The sequence below is a fragment of the Artemia franciscana genome, chromosome 20 (genome assembly GCF_032884065.1).
Source record: "Artemia franciscana chromosome 20, ASM3288406v1, whole genome shotgun sequence".
In the NCBI taxonomy this organism is placed as follows: Eukaryota; Metazoa; Arthropoda; class Branchiopoda; order Anostraca; family Artemiidae; genus Artemia; species Artemia franciscana.
Genome location: NC_088882.1, coordinates 36,949,316 through 36,966,312, shown reverse-complemented (window position 1 = coordinate 36,966,312; position 16,997 = coordinate 36,949,316). Strand labels below are relative to the sequence as shown.

Below are 16,997 nucleotides of genomic sequence, written 5' to 3'. Positions count from 1 at the left end.
TATACAGGTTTTTTTTTGTCAGGGGGTTTTTACACACGGATTTTTTTCAGGGGGGTTTTACACAAGGATTTTTTTGGCGGGAGTGTTTACACAAAAAATACTCAAAAGCGCATCAAAAGTTAGTTTATATCCAGTTTTGTTACGTTTTTAACGAGTCAGACAAACATTTTTGGGAGGGTGGCTCCTAACCCCCTCTCCTTCTGGATAGGGCCTTGGCGTAAGTTAATTGTTAATTGTAAGACTATTGCGATTATTTTCGATATCTTGCCTTTTTGCATTCTTCTAAATTCTTATTGATGTTCTTGAACATCAGATTTTTTAATCTAATGAAATTTATTTACTAATTTTGATGTATTCAAATTTATTTCAATGTGTTTTTGACATACTACTACTGCTAATAACTCGCCGCAGCATCAAGCCACCTGAGGCCAACACAGGTATGTACGCTCCTCTTTCATCCCCGTCTATTCAAAGCCTCCCTCTTTACACACTCCCAGGAAGTTTCCGTTCCCTTTAATCTTTATTTATGACAACCTCCCATCCCAACTGTGGACGACCTGTTTTCCGTTTAGCCTTTGACGGTTGGCCGAAAAGGATAATCTTCGGCGATCTGTCATTCTTCATCCGTAGAACGTGCGCAAGCCATCTCAACCTTTCTCTCATTATACCCCTAGAAAACTGGATTGAACTACACTTTTTGTACAGTCTACTGTTTGAAATTCGGTCAGTCAGCGGGGTAAACAGAACAATCTGTAGGCAATTTCTCTGAAAAACATTTAGCAAATCTTCATCCGCTTTTCGGATTGCCCATGCTTCAAAACCACATTTGACCACTGTATTCATTATAGCTTCCATTATTCTAATCTTGTTTTGCAGACTTATCTTCCTATTCTTCCAGACTTTTTTCTACTGTGAAAAAAAAACCTTGCGCTTGGCTATTCTTCTTTTAACGTCTTCACTGCTTCCGTTGTCTTTACTAATAATTAAATAAAAAACAAGTTTTTTCAACTGAAAGTAAGGAGCGACATTAAAACTTAAAATATAAAAACTCTACTTTTTAAAACAACAGAAAATCTTTAGCTTAAAGAGCGGGGCGTTTAGGAGGGAACAACCCCTTTCATATAATTAGTAATTTCTGTTCGTTTTAAGTTTTAATGTCGCACCTTACTTTCAGTTGAAAAAACACGTTTTTCTTACTTAATTTCTGAAGTGTTTTTAAATTAATATATATTTTGATTTTGGCTCTCCGCACATGAATGATTAAAACCAAATATGCGTATTAATTTTTTTTGTGGCTAAATGGCTTTCTAATAGTTTTTGAGATTTTTAGAAAAAAAGGGTGGGGTAGGAGGCCTAGTTGCATTCCAATTTTATTAAGACGTTTAAGGGGTGTTTCCCCCTATTTTCCAAAATAAGGCAAATTTTCTCAGGCTCGTAACTTTTGATGGATAAGACTAAATTTGATTAAAATTATATATTTAAAATCAGCATAAATATCCGATTCTTTTGATGTATCTATTAGTATCAAAATTCTGCTTTTTAGCGTTTTGATTACTGTTGAGCCGGATCGCTCCTTACTACAGTCCGTTATCAACAACTATTTGATATTTACCAATGTAAGGGAAGCTGTTCTCCTGATTAATCTTTTCGTTACCCAACGTCACCTTTTCATCTTCACTTATTCCTAGCGTTAGCGATTTAGTCTTCTTAACGTTGATTTTCTAACGTACTCTTGTACCCTGAACTCGTAAAACCTCTAAAAGTTTTTACATAAGAGCCTGTTACTTGACTTTCCTCATTTCTTTTTCAAAAATGAAACTTGCTTTATCTTAGATTAAATAAAAAAAAGTTCTTAAAATGAAAGTAAGGAGCAACATTAAAACTTAAAACGAACAGAAATTACTCCGTATATGAAAGGGGCTTTTCCTCCTCAACGCCCCGCTCTTTACGCTAAAGTTTGACTCTTTCTCTTAACTCTGTATTAAAACAGTAAGAAACTTTAGTGTAAAGAGCGGGGCGTTGAGGAGGAAAAGCCCCATTGTATTACTTTTAGGGGGTGTTCCCCCTATTTTCTAAAATGCGGCAAATTTTCTCAGGCTCGTAACTTTTGATTGGTATAACTGATCTTGATGAAACTTATATATTTAAAATCAGCATTAAAATACAATTCTTTTGATGTAACTATTGGTATCAAAATTCCATTTTTTAGAGTTTCGGTTGCTACTGAGCCGGGTCGCTCCTTACTACAGTTCGTAACCACGAACTGTTTGATTATCATTACAGATAAGGTTAGGTTAGAGCATGTTTTAATGTTCAGTATAGCTTTATCATTTGTTTTCAACTTTTTAAAGAATCACGATTAATGGTGGCTTTATACGGCTCAGAAACATAATGCCTGTGCCACATTAAATAAGAAAAATAAGTTTGTTTTTCAAATTAAACTACCGAGCAACACTAAAACTTAAAACACAGAAACTAATAAGCATATTAGAGGGGTCGCCGCCTCGTCAATTCCTCGCTGTTTACGCTAAAATTTGAATGTTACCCTAATTCTTTAAGAATGATTCCCGAATCACAAAAGCCGTTTCATTAGAATAAATAGCTCTTCTAAAAGTACTAATAGAAACATCAGCGTAAAGTGCGAGGTTTTGACGAGGAGGCGAACCCCCTCGTATACGTAACAATTTCTGTTTCGTTTAAAGTTTTAGTGTTGGTCCTTATTTTCAGTTGAAAAACTTGTATTTTTATTTCATTTCTGATTGTATTTGAAATAGTGTTAGGAGATCCCGCTCCCTTTCCAAAGAAAATTCTTCCATGGAAAGATCCTCCCACGTAATTCCTCTCCACCAGGAAAATCCCTCTTGAGACAGGCTGTATACTTCCCAGTAACCCAAAACTGTATATAAACAATGGACAAAGTTCGTAATTTGCAGCCCTTCCCCCAGGGACTGTGGGGAGTTAAGTCATCCTCAAAGACCTAGTACTTAGAATTTTTCGGCTATGCTGAACAAAATGGCTATCTAAAAATTTTGATCGCGTGGTTTGGGAGACAAAATGATCGTGAGAGAGGGGCTAGCTACCCTCCGATATTGTTGGTCCTTTAAAAGGCCTAGAACTTTTGATTTCCGATCAAATGAGCCCTCTCCCAATTTTCTATGATCACTGGTTCAATATGATCACCCGTAAAATATATATATATATATATATATATATATATATATATATATATATATATATATATATATATATATATATATATATATATATATATATATATATATATATATATGTATATATATATACATATATATATATATATATATATATATATATATATATATATATATATATATATATATATATATATATATATATATATATATATTTGTAGTTTTTTAGGTCATTTTCTTTTTCTTTTTCCTCTTGTCTTTTATTTACATTATACTCCGTTTTTCATGTGTATTATAAAGGGTTATACATAAATTCAATTCAATATATATATATATATATATATATATATATATATATATATATATATATATATATATATATATATATATATATATATATATATATATATATATAACACTCATCCTTGATATTTCTTCGTGTGGAAAAATGCGAAATTCCATATTTTTGTACATAGGAGCTTGAAACCTCTACAGTGGGGCTCTCTAGTATGCTGAATCTAAGAGGCTGATTTTCATTAAGATCACTTGCTATTTTGGGATCTTTCCCCTCTTTCAAAAAATTTGTTTTTAATTATAATTAGAATAAGCACCAAAGTTCGATTCTTTTGATGTATCTATTATTATCAAGACTCTGTTTCTTAGAATGTTTAGTTATTACTAGGCCGCATCGCTCCCTACTTACAGTTTGTTACCACGAACTGCTTGATCACAGGTAGATCTGTCGGTAAAAATAAGTTAAGCACAACTACAGCACCGATGTTCGCCGTTCGTAATTTCTCGAGTTGAACATTGTTCAACTTTGAAGCATAAATTTCTTGACGATGAAATTGACTTAATGAAAATTTGGAACAGTCGTTCTTTTATCTGTGGGAGGAATCTGACAAAACTTAAGAACATGTATTATCAGCAGAGAACAGTGGGACATAAATTAGTGTTGGTGCAAACTCTATATACTAATTTCTTGCAATTTTAATTTCCTGCTTTTTAAATGCAAGTGTGACGCTAAAATGAAAAAGAGTACCATGTCATTCATCAAAATTCGTTTTTTCTTTTATTAAACGAAAAAACAAGTTTTTTTTAACTGAAAGTAAGGAGTGACATTAAAACTTAAAACGAACAGAAATTACTTCGTATATGAAAGGGGCTGCTTCCTCATCTACGCCCCGCTCTTTACGCTAAAGTTTGACTCTTTCTCTCAACTCTTCTTTTTAAAACACTAAAAAACTTTAGCGTAAAGAGCGGGGTGTTGATGAGGAAGCAGCCCCTTTCACATACGAAGTAATTTCTGTTCGTTTTAAGTTTTAATGTCGCTCCTTACTTTCAGTTAAAAAAACTTGTTTTTTTTTCATTTAATTTCTGAACGTTTTTGAATCAATGCATGTTTTGATTTTGGCTCTCCGCAGAGGAATAATTAAAATGAAATTTGTATTTTTTTTTTTTTTTTTTTTTTTTTTTTTTTGACTAAATGGCTTTCTCATAATTTTGATCGAATGATTTTGAGAAAAAAGAGCGGGAGAGGAAGCCTAGTTGCCCTCTGATTTTTTGGTTTATTAAAAAGGCAACTAGACCTTTTAACTTTTTTACGATTCTTTTTATTAGTAAAAGATTTACGTAATATATAAATTAGCTTACGTAAAGAACTTTTGTATTCTCATGTTTTTATTACGTATGTCAGGTGGTTCGCCCCCTCGTTAGTACTACGCTCTTTACACTAAAGCTTAAATTTTGTCCCAATTCATTAAGAATGACCACTGAATCACAAAAGCCGTTGAATAAATAGTTGAAATTACTAAAAATACTTTAGCGTAAAGAACGAGGTATTAGGAGAACGTGAACCCCTCATATGGGTAATAATGTCTGTCTCTTTGGTTTTAATGCTGCTCCTTACTTCCAGCTGAAAAAACTTTTTCATATTTATTTTTTCATTGTTTTAATTTTAATAATGCTAGTAAATCCTGTGCTCCCTTCATGGAGATTTTCTTCCCCCATGACAAATTCCTCGATGGAAAGTTCCCCCAGTATATCCCCCTCTTCTCAACCCCTCCCCCCAACCAAAAAAAACTCCTGAAAACGCATGTACACTTCCCAATAACCATTACTATATGTAAGCACTGGTCAAAGTTTGTAACTTGTTGCCCCTCCCACGGGGACTGTGGGGGAGTAAGTCGTCCACAAAGACATAGTTATAAGGTTTTGCGACTTTGCTGAATAAAATGGTTATCTCAGAATTTTTATCCGTTTACTTTGGGAAAATAATTAGCGTGGGAGGGGGCCTAGGTGCCCTCCAATTTTTTGTTCATTTAAAAAGGGCACTAGAACTTTTCATTTACGTTAGAATGAGCCCTGTCGCAATATCCTAGGACAACTGGGTCGATACGCTCACCCCTGGAAAAAAAAACAACAAAAAAACTAACAAACAAATAAAAACGCATCCGTGATCTGCCTTCTGGCAAAAAATACAAAATTCCACATTTTTGTAGATAGGAGCTTGAAACTTCTACAGTAGGTTTCTCTGATACGCTGAATCTGATGGTGTGATTTTTTAAGATCCTATGACTTTTAGGGGGTGTTTTGCCCTATTTCCTAAAAAAACGTTAATTTTCTCAGGCTCGTAACTTTTGATGAGTAAGACTAACGTGATGAAACTTATATATTTGAAATCAGCATTTAAATGCGATTCTTTTAATGTAGCTGTTGGTATCAAAATTCCATTTTTTTAGTTTTGGTTACTATTGAACCGGGTCGCTCCTTACTACAGTTCGTTACCACGAAGCTTTCAAGGGTACTTTTTCTGAAAAAAATGAAGATATTTTATATGAAACTACTTTCTATCCAATTCCAATTCCAACAACAGATTTCTTTTATTTTTTATTTTTAAACCACATTAAAAAAGACATTGCAAGAGTAGGTAATTAAATAAATTCAGAATACGTAATTAAAAATGAAATGAAAACATAATAAACGCTAAAACTTTTAATTAAGGCAGTGAAATTTTTCACTGTCTTAATTAAAAGTTTTACCTGTTACTATAATTTTATTTCATTTTAATTATAAATGGAAAGGAGATTTTGTCTAATAAATTATTCATTTATGTCAAATATTTAAAAAAGGCTGGATTTTAGTTCTAAAGACCAGAAATGAGGTTTGGAGGTGATTTTTGTAATTACTACCTGCAGTGTTTTTGTTTGGAGGTGTGCCGAATGTGAAATGCAAAAGTATGTTTTTTCTGCTTGTATCAGAACTACACATCACGTTTAATCATATAGCGGTAAAGACTGATGTAGCAGGCACGGATCCAGAGTAAAAATTTTTGGGGAGAGAAATGTGACATGGGTGGCAATAATTGACCAAATTGACAAATTTATTTGAAAAAGAGTGAAAAACAGGAAAAAAAACAAGAAAAGCGAGCGCCAGAAAACATCGGGGGATGGGGTCCACCCTGGATCCGCCATTGTGCAGTAGCATACTTTTGATTGTAGCTGAGGAGGGGGGATCATCACTTAGAAAGTCATTGTTGAATAGTTGTTGAAGAAACCTGGATCCGCCAGTTCTTCTGAATCGTTTAGACAAAAATATAAAAGCTATCAAGAAGGGAATTTAAAAAATGCACTTCTTCGAGTATTTAAAAAATGCATGACTGTTATCAACCCTGAACGATTTGTAGGTTATTCCAACAAACGTTATCCTATCTAAAAAAATGAAGGGGGAGAGGAGGTCACGACGTAGATACTTGTTTTTAATAGTTATAGAATGCGTTATCCCTTGAAAAATGGGAAGACTGTGACGTGAAAAATAGCTTTTCGGCACTTCAAAGCAAATTGGACCTCTTTCCCTATTATTGCCCCAAATATTATTGTTACCCGAAATATTGTGAAAGCGATGAGAGGAAGGTCCGTCGGATTAAAGGGGGCCTTAAATATAAGGGGTGTCCCTCTTCCTTGCTGACACTGTAAATTTTCAAGAAAAGAGATGATCTGCTTTCCTTTTTATTTATTTTATATGAATCCATTGAGTTACAAAGCGTATTGCAAATAAGGAAACAATTTCCACGCCCTTCAAAAAAAGATGACTTAGAAATGTTTGAAGATTACACAGCACTTTCTATGCATAGACTTTATGTAAATCCCCTTTGTTAACATCATTACAAATTGCTTTTGGATCTGGAAACAATAACTTTGAAAAATAGTTCATAATTTCCTTTATTTCGACATTAATTTATATATCTCATCTTGTGAAAGCTTATACTGTTATTATCAACATTCTTGTCTAATGTAATAGTCCCTTTTTCTTATTCTTTTCTGTTGGTGGATAGAAAGAAATATGCTTTTCTAATAGAAATTTATGGTTCACTCTTTGTCCTTTCGTTTCTTTTGTTCTTCGTGTTTCTTTTTTCTTTTCTTTTCATTAAGCATGATGTTTGTCTTTCGAAGTCACTAAAAATTATTTAAAGGAGACCACGCTTATCTCTCCTCCGAAGCAATAGCAATTCCAAAATTGCACCCGGATATTATTTTAATACAAAAATAAATAAGAAAAGTAGAATTGTGTCAAATTTATTGTTATTAGCGCTATTTTCTAATTAAAGTAAAGCACTCAACCTATTAAGACGGTGCTTGCTATTATTGACATGACCAGAAAGATCTTTTTTTTAAATATCAGGTCCGAAGAGCAAGCGATTTTGCTTATCGACTCGTTTCCTCTCTTTGAGAAAGGAGCTTATGGGTAGAAAAAAGGTTTAAACACCAATGGGCACTGATAAGCAAGGTCAAGTCCAGGGAGGGGAGGTGGGCTACTTGGCGAGAACCTCCTCGCCCTGTAAATTTTTGTCAGGCTCGTGAAAAAAGTAACAAAATACATATGAACAAATCTTTGTGGCATTTCGTGGTTCTTTCATACTCCCCTCCCAAATTAAAATTCTGGATACGACCCTGCCAAAAAAAACCGTAACTATTGTTTTGAACCAGTACTTCCAAACTTTTTACAAAACAACCCTATTTTCTTCAAAATACTCTTTGTTATAAATAAACCTGTTGTTCCAGGGGTGCATCTAGTGTTCGACAAGTTTTACAGTCATCTGAGAAAAGGCTGATAGCTATTTTCTTCATTTTTCCTAACCATTTAATATTGTCAAACCGATATCCTTTTTTTCCTCTGTTCATTCTTGGAAATAAGAAAAGTCACACGGATACAGGTTAGGCGAGTAAGGCGTGTGACCATCGGGACCGTGTCATTCTTATCCAAAAAATTGGCGAACAGAATGGCTATGTGCGCAAGTGCATGGTCACGGTGGAAGAGCCAATCTCCTGTCTGAGCCACAAATCTGGTCTTTTTAACTAACACTGTTATTCCACCTTTTCCTCATTTCAAAATAAAAGGTTTCATTCCTGGAGGAACAGATTACGAGTACCCTTTTCATCAAAAAAGCAAACCAACATTATTTTGAGGATTTTTTTTGATGGGGTGATGGTGACCTCTTCCTCGTCTATTAGCTTGGCTGTTGTTTGGTTTCTCGTTCTTACCCATAGCATCATGTCTCATCATCAGAAATGACCTTTGACAGAAACAATGTTTATTAAGCTGGTAGTTCGAAGCACGACTTGTTTTGGCGGTCTTTTTGCTATGTCAGTCAGAGCCAGAAGAATACACTTAGCGGCAACCCTTTTATTTTTTTCAATATTTTCTTCTGTTGGGCAGGTGATGAACATCCAGAACGAAGTTTGTACAGTTTTATCCATTCTAGAGCAGATTCAGTAGAATTTTTACCGAGTAGTAAACAAAAATTTGAAGATGCTTATCAAAAAAGTGAAAAAAACGGGCATTTTTTCTGCCCTCAGAAAAAAATGAAACAAGAACACAACACCACTAGAAAAAAAAATACTGGCCGGTGTCGAAAAAAAAAAGAAGTAAGTTTGGCAATACAGGCAGCACCGAATTGGCAAGAAGCCATGATATATACGCTTAGGGGTGTAAATGTGTGCTACGGGTATCACCTTGTATGTAATAAAATTTGTTTCGGGAATTTATTTACTGTTTCACATGTCATGCCATGTCTGATAGGTTCTACATATTACAATGGATGACACTCTTTTCTATGGGCTCTTCTAAATAAAACATTATAATAATGAAATTCTTAATTTATAATATGCATCAAATTTAGATTAGTCGGATTGTATGGAACGCCTTCACTGCATTTACGTTTTCCAACTAGATCTTTGTATAATTTTCCATATAATTGTTATATTTTCCGAATGTGCTTGCGTTTGAATACTTGCATATCGAGATGTTATGAAAATTATAACAAATAATTTTGCAAATATTCAACTACATCGAAAAATAAGCCTTCCTAATGGTGTTTAGGCTTAGCTTAATATATACCGTAAAAACCTCTTAAAATTCTGAAATCTTTGAAACGGGTAGGTGCCAAACTTCGTTGACAAAGAAATAGATGACGTTACTATTGATGAGTATTTGAATACTGATTATAGATGACTATTTTGGATACTGAAACTAGTTAGAATTGCTTAATCGACTCTAAGAGAGATGCAATTAGATCAGCAACATTTATATATGACAGAAAAAGAGAGATTGCTTTCCTTTAGTTCCGTGGTACAAAAGTTTGCTTCAAATCCACAGGTTTATGTCTGTGACGTACTTTCGTACTTCCATAATAAGCCATCCCGTTGTTCCTTAAAGGAATGCAATTTCGGGAGAGAGATTTAACCTGGCATTTTTAAAACTGCTCTCCTGTTTGAAATTTGAAGTCATAAACCTGTAAAAAAGGTAAAATTCAAGCTATGCCTGTTTAGTTTTTCTTGTTGAATTTTTAAGTGATAAAAAAATGAGAATTTTTGGTCAAAAAATTTTTTATAGGTAGCCCCTTTTTTGCTGTATAATAAATAAAATTGTCTTATCTTCAAGTCCACTCAAGGATCGATCGTTCCGTGTCTAGTGTAATTCCTAACATGTTCTTATTTATATATATCATATTTTTACTATATTAATACATTTTTATAATTCACTGGACGAGTTTCGCAATTTGGCTGTAAATGATTTAATGACCAAAGAAGACAGAATAATCATGGCAAAATGGATTATGTTTTGTTTTCCTTTTTTTATCTTCCCGTACAGGCAGATGTAAATAGGATATATATATATATATATATATATATATATATATATATATATATATATAAGGGACTATGAAAAGCCCCTAATATATAAAAGCCCCCTAAAGATATAAAAAGGAAATATATACAAGGGTCTTTAATATTTTTTGAACCAAACTTCGACCGTTTTCTATGAAAATGTTTGTGATACCTTGGATGTGAAGGAAGATTTGTTTAGTGAGGAAGAATTAGCGACAGTACTAGAAGGATTAAAAAATAATAAGGCCCCAGGTGCTGATAGTATGATTAATGAGTTCCTTAAATATGGTGGCTCTGAGGTTAGGAATAAGCTACTGAAGATTATGAACATGATTTTTGAAAAAGGGGAAGTACCCAATGATTTTAGGAAAACCTTAATTAAACCACTGTATAAGAAAGGTGACAAGAGTGAGTGTCGTAATTATCGAGGCATTAATCTGGTCTCTGTAGGTAGCAAATTACTGAGTAATATGATACTTTTTAGACTGAGACATGCTGTAGACAAAGTTTTAAGGGAAGAACAATGCGGTTTTAGAAAAGGTAGAGGATGTGTCGACCATGTTTTCACTCTAAGGTTAATAATTGAGAAGTCCCTTCGTTGTCAAACACCTTTGGTCCTTAGTTTTATCGATTATGAGCAAGCTTTCGATTCTGTTGATAGAACAGCGTTAACAAAGGTCTTATCGTTATATGGTTTACCAGAAAAATACATTAAAGTGATTTGCGCTATGTACGAGAATAATACTGCTGCGGTTAAGGTAGGAAATGAGGTTAGCAACTGGTTTTGTATTAAATCAGGAGTTAAGCAGGGTTGTGTTCTATCCCCCTTTATATGGATCATTTTGATGGACTTCGTCTTAAGGAGCACAGGAAAGGCAATTGGAGACCATGGAATCAAATGGGGAGGAAGAACGCTCCTGGACTTAGATTATGCTGATGATTTAAGCATATTAGATGAAAGTGTGAGCAAAATGAATGAATTTTTAGAGGTTTTACGAGTTCAGGGTGCAAAAATAGGCTTGAAAATTAATGTTAAGAAGTCTAAGTCATTAAGGCTAGGAATAAGTGAAGATGAACAGGTGACATTAGGTAACTAAGATTGATCAGGTTGGGAGCTTCAGTTACCTTGGTAGTATTATTAGTAAAGATGGTGGGAGCAGTGAAGATGTTAAAAGTAGAATAGCTAAAGCTCAGGGTGTTTTTTCACAGTTAAAAAAAAGTTTGGAAGAATAGAAAGATAAGCCTACAAACCAAGATTAGAATATTGGAAGCAATAGTGATGACAGTGGTCAAATATGGCTCTGAAGCATGGGCACTCCGAAAAGCAGATGAAAATTTACTAGATGTTTTCCAGAGAAATTGCCTACGGATTGTTCTGGGTACCCGGCTGACTGACCGTATTTCAAACAGTAGGTTGTACTAAAAGTGTGGTTCAATCCCGCTTTCTGAGCTATAATGAAAGAAAGGTTGAGATGGCTAGGCCACGTTCTACGGATGAAGGATGACAGATTACCGAAGATTGTCCTTTTTGGCCAACCGTCTGGGGCTACACGGAAAGCAGGTCGTCCTTGTCTGGGTTGGGAGGATGTCATAAATAAAGATTTAAAGGAAATGGGAACTTCCTGGGAGGGTGTAAAGAGGGAGGCTTTAAATAGATTAGGTTGAAGGAGGAGCGTGCGTAGCTGTGTTGGCCTCAGGCGGCTTGGTGCTGCAGTGAGTTATTAGTAGTAGTAGTAGTAGTAGTATTTGTGTCTGCAGTGTATTTTTGTAAGTTAACCCATTGTTCCTTCAAGAAATGCAATTTCGGGGGAGAGAAATGGCCCCGCATATTTTAAACTTAATCGATTCTCCTCTTGGAAATTTTAAGCCGCAAACCAGTAAAACAACCAAAACTTCAAACTCCTTCTGATTAGTGTATCTGTAATCTGTATGAAAGTCTAAGCTGATAATAAAAAAAAAAAAAAAAAAACTAATTTATACATCTTCTTCAAGAAGATTTTTTTTACTGAACTTTGACATTAACTGATTTTCAGAGGTCTTTGGTCGACCGATCAATTTCCAAGGAGACTCGAATCGTGATTATTCCGGAATATTCAGGATTAAATGCAGACACGTGCAGACACGTTTATTTTAAGGAGTGGAGACTCGAAAAAAAAATACTAATCAAACAGTTCGTGGTAACGAACTGTAGTAAGTAGCGACCCGGCTCAATAGTAAACGAAAATCTAAAAAACGGAATTTTGATACTAATAGCTAAATCAAAAGAATCGGATTTTTATGCTGATTTATATGATCTTAACGAAAATCACACCATTACATTCAGCGTATCAGAGAACCCTATTGTAGAAGTTTCAAGCTTTTATCTACAAAAATGTGGAACTTAGTATTTTTTTTGCCAGAAGACCGATCACGGGTGCGTGTTTATTTGTTTGTTTGTTTTTTGTTTTTTTTTCCCTCAGGGGTGATTGTATCGACCAAGGGCCCTAGAATGTCGCAAGAGGGCTCATTTTAAAGGAAATTAAAAGTTCTAGTGCCCTTTTTAAATGACAGGAAAATTGGAGGGCACTTAGGCCCCCTCCCACGCTCATTTTTACCAAAAGTCAACGAATCAAAATTTTGAGATAGCCATTTTGTTCAGCATAGTCGAAAAACATAATAACTATGTCTTTGAGGCTGACTTACTTCCCCACAGTCCCCAGGGGAGGGGCTGCAAGTCACAAACTTTGACCAACTTTTACACACAGTAATGGTTATTTGGAAGTGTACAGACCTTTTCAGGATAATCTTTTTTCGTCTTTTTTCTTCAGCTAATCAAACAGTTCGTGGTAACGAACTGTAGTAAGGAGCGACCTGGCTCAATAGAAACCAAAACTCTAAAAAAATGGAATTTTGATACCAATAGCTACATCAAAAGAATCGCATTTTAATGCTGATTTTAAATATATAAGTTCCATCAAATTTAACTTACTCATCAAAAGTTACGGGCCTGAGAAAATGTGCCTTGTTTTGGAAAATAGGGGGAAACACCCCCTAAAAGTTATATGATCTTAACGAACATCACACCATTACATTCAGCGTATCAGAGAACCCTATTGTAGAAGTTTCAAGCTTTTACCTACAAAAATGTGGAACTTAGTATTTTTTGCGAGAAGACCGATCACGGGTGCGTGTTTATTTGTTTGTTTGTTTATTGCTTTTTTTTCCCTCAGGGGTGATCGTATCGACCAAGGGCCCTAGAATGTCGCAAGAGGGCTCATTTTAACGGAAATTAAAAGTTCTAGTGTCCTTTTTAAGTGATAGGAAAATTGGAGGGCACTTAGGCCCCCTCCCACGCTCATTTTTACGAAAAGTCAACGAATCAAAACTTTGAGATAGCCATTTTGTTCAGCATAGTCGAAAAACATAATAACTATGTCTTTGGGGCTGACTTACTTCCCCACAGTCCCCAGGGGAGGGGCTGCAAGTCACAAACTTTGACCAGCGTTTACACACAGTAATGGTTATTTGGAAGTGTACAGACCTTTTCAGGAGGATCTTTTTTCGTCTTTTTTCTTCAGCTAATCAAACGGTTCGTGGTAACGAACTGTAGTAAGGAGCGACCTGGCTCAATACAAACCAAAACTCTAAAAAATGGATATTTGATACTAATAGCTACATCAAAAGAATCGCATTTTAATGCTGATTTTAAATATATAAGTTTCATCAAGTTTAGTCTTACGCATCAAAAGTTACGAGCCTGAGAAAATTTGCGTTATTTTATAAAATATTGGGAAACACCCCCTAAAAGTCATAGAATCTTAACGAAAATTACACCATCAGATTCAGCGTATCAGATAACCCTACTGTAGAAGTTTCAAGCTCATATCTACAAAAATGTGGAATTTTGTATTTTTTGCCAGAAGGCTGATCACGGATGCGTGTTTTTTTTTTTTTTTTTTTTTTTTTTTTTTTTTTTTTTTTTTTTTTTTTTTTTTTTTTTTTTTTTTTTTTTTTCAGGGGTGATCGTATCGACCTAGTTGTCCTAGAATGTTGCGAGAAGGCTCATTCTAACGGAAATGAAAAGTTCTAGTGCCCTTTTTAAGCGACCAAAAAAATTGGAGGGCACCTAGGCCCCCTCCCACGCTAATTATTTTCCCAAAGTCAACGGATCAAAATTCTGAGATAGCCATTTTATTCAGAGTAGTCGAAAAACCTTATAACTATGTCTTTGGAGACGACTTACTCCTCCACAGTCCCCGTGGGAGGGGCTACAAGTTACAAACTTTGACCAGTGCTTACATATAGTAGCCTAATGGTTATTGGGAAGTATACAGGCGTTTTCAGGAGGATTTTTTGGTTGGGGAAGGGGTTGAGAAAGAGGGAGATATACTGGGGGAACTTTCCATCGAGGAATTTGTCATGGGGGGAAAAAATTTCCATGAAGGGAGCGCAGGATTTACTAGCATTATTTAAGAAAAAAACAATGAAAAAATAAATATGAAAAAGTTTTTTCAGCTGGAAGTAAGGAGCAGCATTAAAACTTAAAACGAACAGAAATTATTACCCATATGAGGGGCTCACCTCCTCCTAATACCTCGCTCTTTACCCTAAAGTATTTTTAGTAATGTCAACTATTTATTCTACGGCTTTTGTGATTCAGGGTCATTCTTAATGAATTCGGACAAAATTTAAGATTTAGTGTGTGACGAGGGGGCGAACCCTCTCATATGTGTAATAAAACCATGAAAATAAAAAATTATTTACGTTAGCTAATTTATAAGTTACGTGTATCTTTTACTAATAAAAAGATTCGTAAAAAATTAAAAGTTCTAGTTGCCTTTTTAATTAACCAAAAAATTGGAGGGCAACTAGGCTTCCTCCCCGCTCTTCTTTTCTCAAAATCATTCGATCAAAATTATGACAAAGCCATTGAGCAAAAAAAAAAAATTGCAAATTTCGTTTTAATTATTCCTCTGCGGAGAGCCAAAATCAAAACATGCATTGATTCAAAAACGTTCAGAAATTAATGACTTACTTGACTTATGTCTCCTGCCGGGCGTGGCTAAACGTAGAGAGTGATGTCCACCTTTTCCAGCTGGTGCAATCAGCAGCTAACGCTGGTGCATCGTGGACATCGATATTTGCCAACTTCAAGTAATTTGACTTCAAGCAACTGCAGCTAATGGGTCACCAGAAAATCATAGAGAGCTGTTTATGGCTTCATTTAAAGGAAAATGCTACATGTGCTTTTTGTAATTAGCAAAGCGCAATGCTTAAAATAAAATCAATTTTTTACAAAAACTGTGAAGTAAACAGGTCTGATTTATAAAATGAAAGAAGGAGTGCTATTAGAGTTTTAACTAAACATCTTTACTATTTTAAAATATAAACAATTTTTATGCTCATTTATCGAGTTTTATCTGTTTAATAAGTTGCTTATGTGTTTTTGTTTATTTAACATTATTTTGCCATTTAACAGGAGTTAAATGGCATTTCTTCATGGAGGTGCTATTTTGAACTATGTAGGAAACACTACATCGGTAAGGTTTTACCGGAAGGTGAAAGGTTCTTAGTTTAACCTCCTCTCTGAAATTGCAAAAATTACGTAATAATACAACGAAGATATTTTCAAAGACCACACTGCCTTTCCATGACGTACAAAAAAACAATTCAATAAGGACAAATACTTATATTTGAAAGCGAAACAACAACAAAATTTCTGGATAATTCAGTCACATAAACAGTGGTCGTCTTCAGCAGATAAACTGGATAAAAGTTTATGCAGATAAAAGTTTATCTGCTGAATACGGCCACATCATTGATGCGCCCTCACGACTGAAACAATTATCTGCAGATATATTTCTTAAAACTCAACAAATAATTGGTGTTTTTGACCCTCTTTTGCCATTTTATGAATTGAGTTATTTTTTTATGTTGCAGAATCGTATGTTTATGATTGTTTTTTTCCTTGTTTTTTTTTTGTATTTACTCCACAATTTTATGTATTTTGTGAGTTATAAATAAATTATTATTATTTGTATATGGGACCGAATTATCCAGGAAGTTTTTTTGCTGTTTCGCTGTCAGATAAAAGGGTTCGTCCCTGTTGAACTGTTTTTTTTGTACGTAATAATACCAACTTACTGGCTAAGTAGGTGGTAAAAAGATCTCTGTCATAGAATAACCATCCTTTTAATTCCGAAAAATTGCTAACCCATTTTTTGTTTTCTTTTCTAGATCGATTCTCTTATGGCCCTAGATCGGAGGCTACGATCAATGGAGCTGGACATTATCCTCAATCCAGTTTACATCAAGAGAGCAATTGCAGGTGGTAATCCAATTGACGAAGACCCTATTGGGCAGGGTGCATCTGCTACCCCAAGCCTTAAAGATGGGGGATTCTGATTTCTTGTATTTCGTGAGTTGTCCTATATTGCATTGTCACAGTTTTTTTGTGAAATAAATTTGAAATGAACTAAATTTTTGCCATAGGTATTTCTTCTGAATGTGTTTCCTTCATAGTTTTTTAAATTTCCTTGGAAAATATGTGCTCCAAATGTTTAAACAATCCTAGATGGGCCGTTGCTGACTTTGGTGATCTGGATGACCTTTAGGGATTCTAATATTCTTAGTTAATCTCAAATCTTATTTATGTTTTAAAAAAATCCTGTAAAAAAAAGGC

General features: G+C 34.6%; 1 protein-coding gene across 1 annotated transcript in view; it reads left to right on the top strand.

Annotated features, from left to right (window-relative positions):
- LOC136040204 (COP9 signalosome complex subunit 3-like) overlaps positions 1 to 16,795 on the top strand; it is a 254,721-nt gene extending 237,926 nt beyond the window's left edge. Inside the window, exon 8 of the mRNA XM_065724362.1 lies at positions 16,553 to 16,795. Within this exon, the coding sequence (XP_065580434.1) occupies positions 16,553 to 16,720 (168 nt within the window). The 3' untranslated portion in view covers positions 16,721 to 16,795. The remainder of the gene's footprint in view (positions 1 to 16,552) is intronic.
- Positions 16,796 to 16,997: the final 202 nt, after the last annotated feature.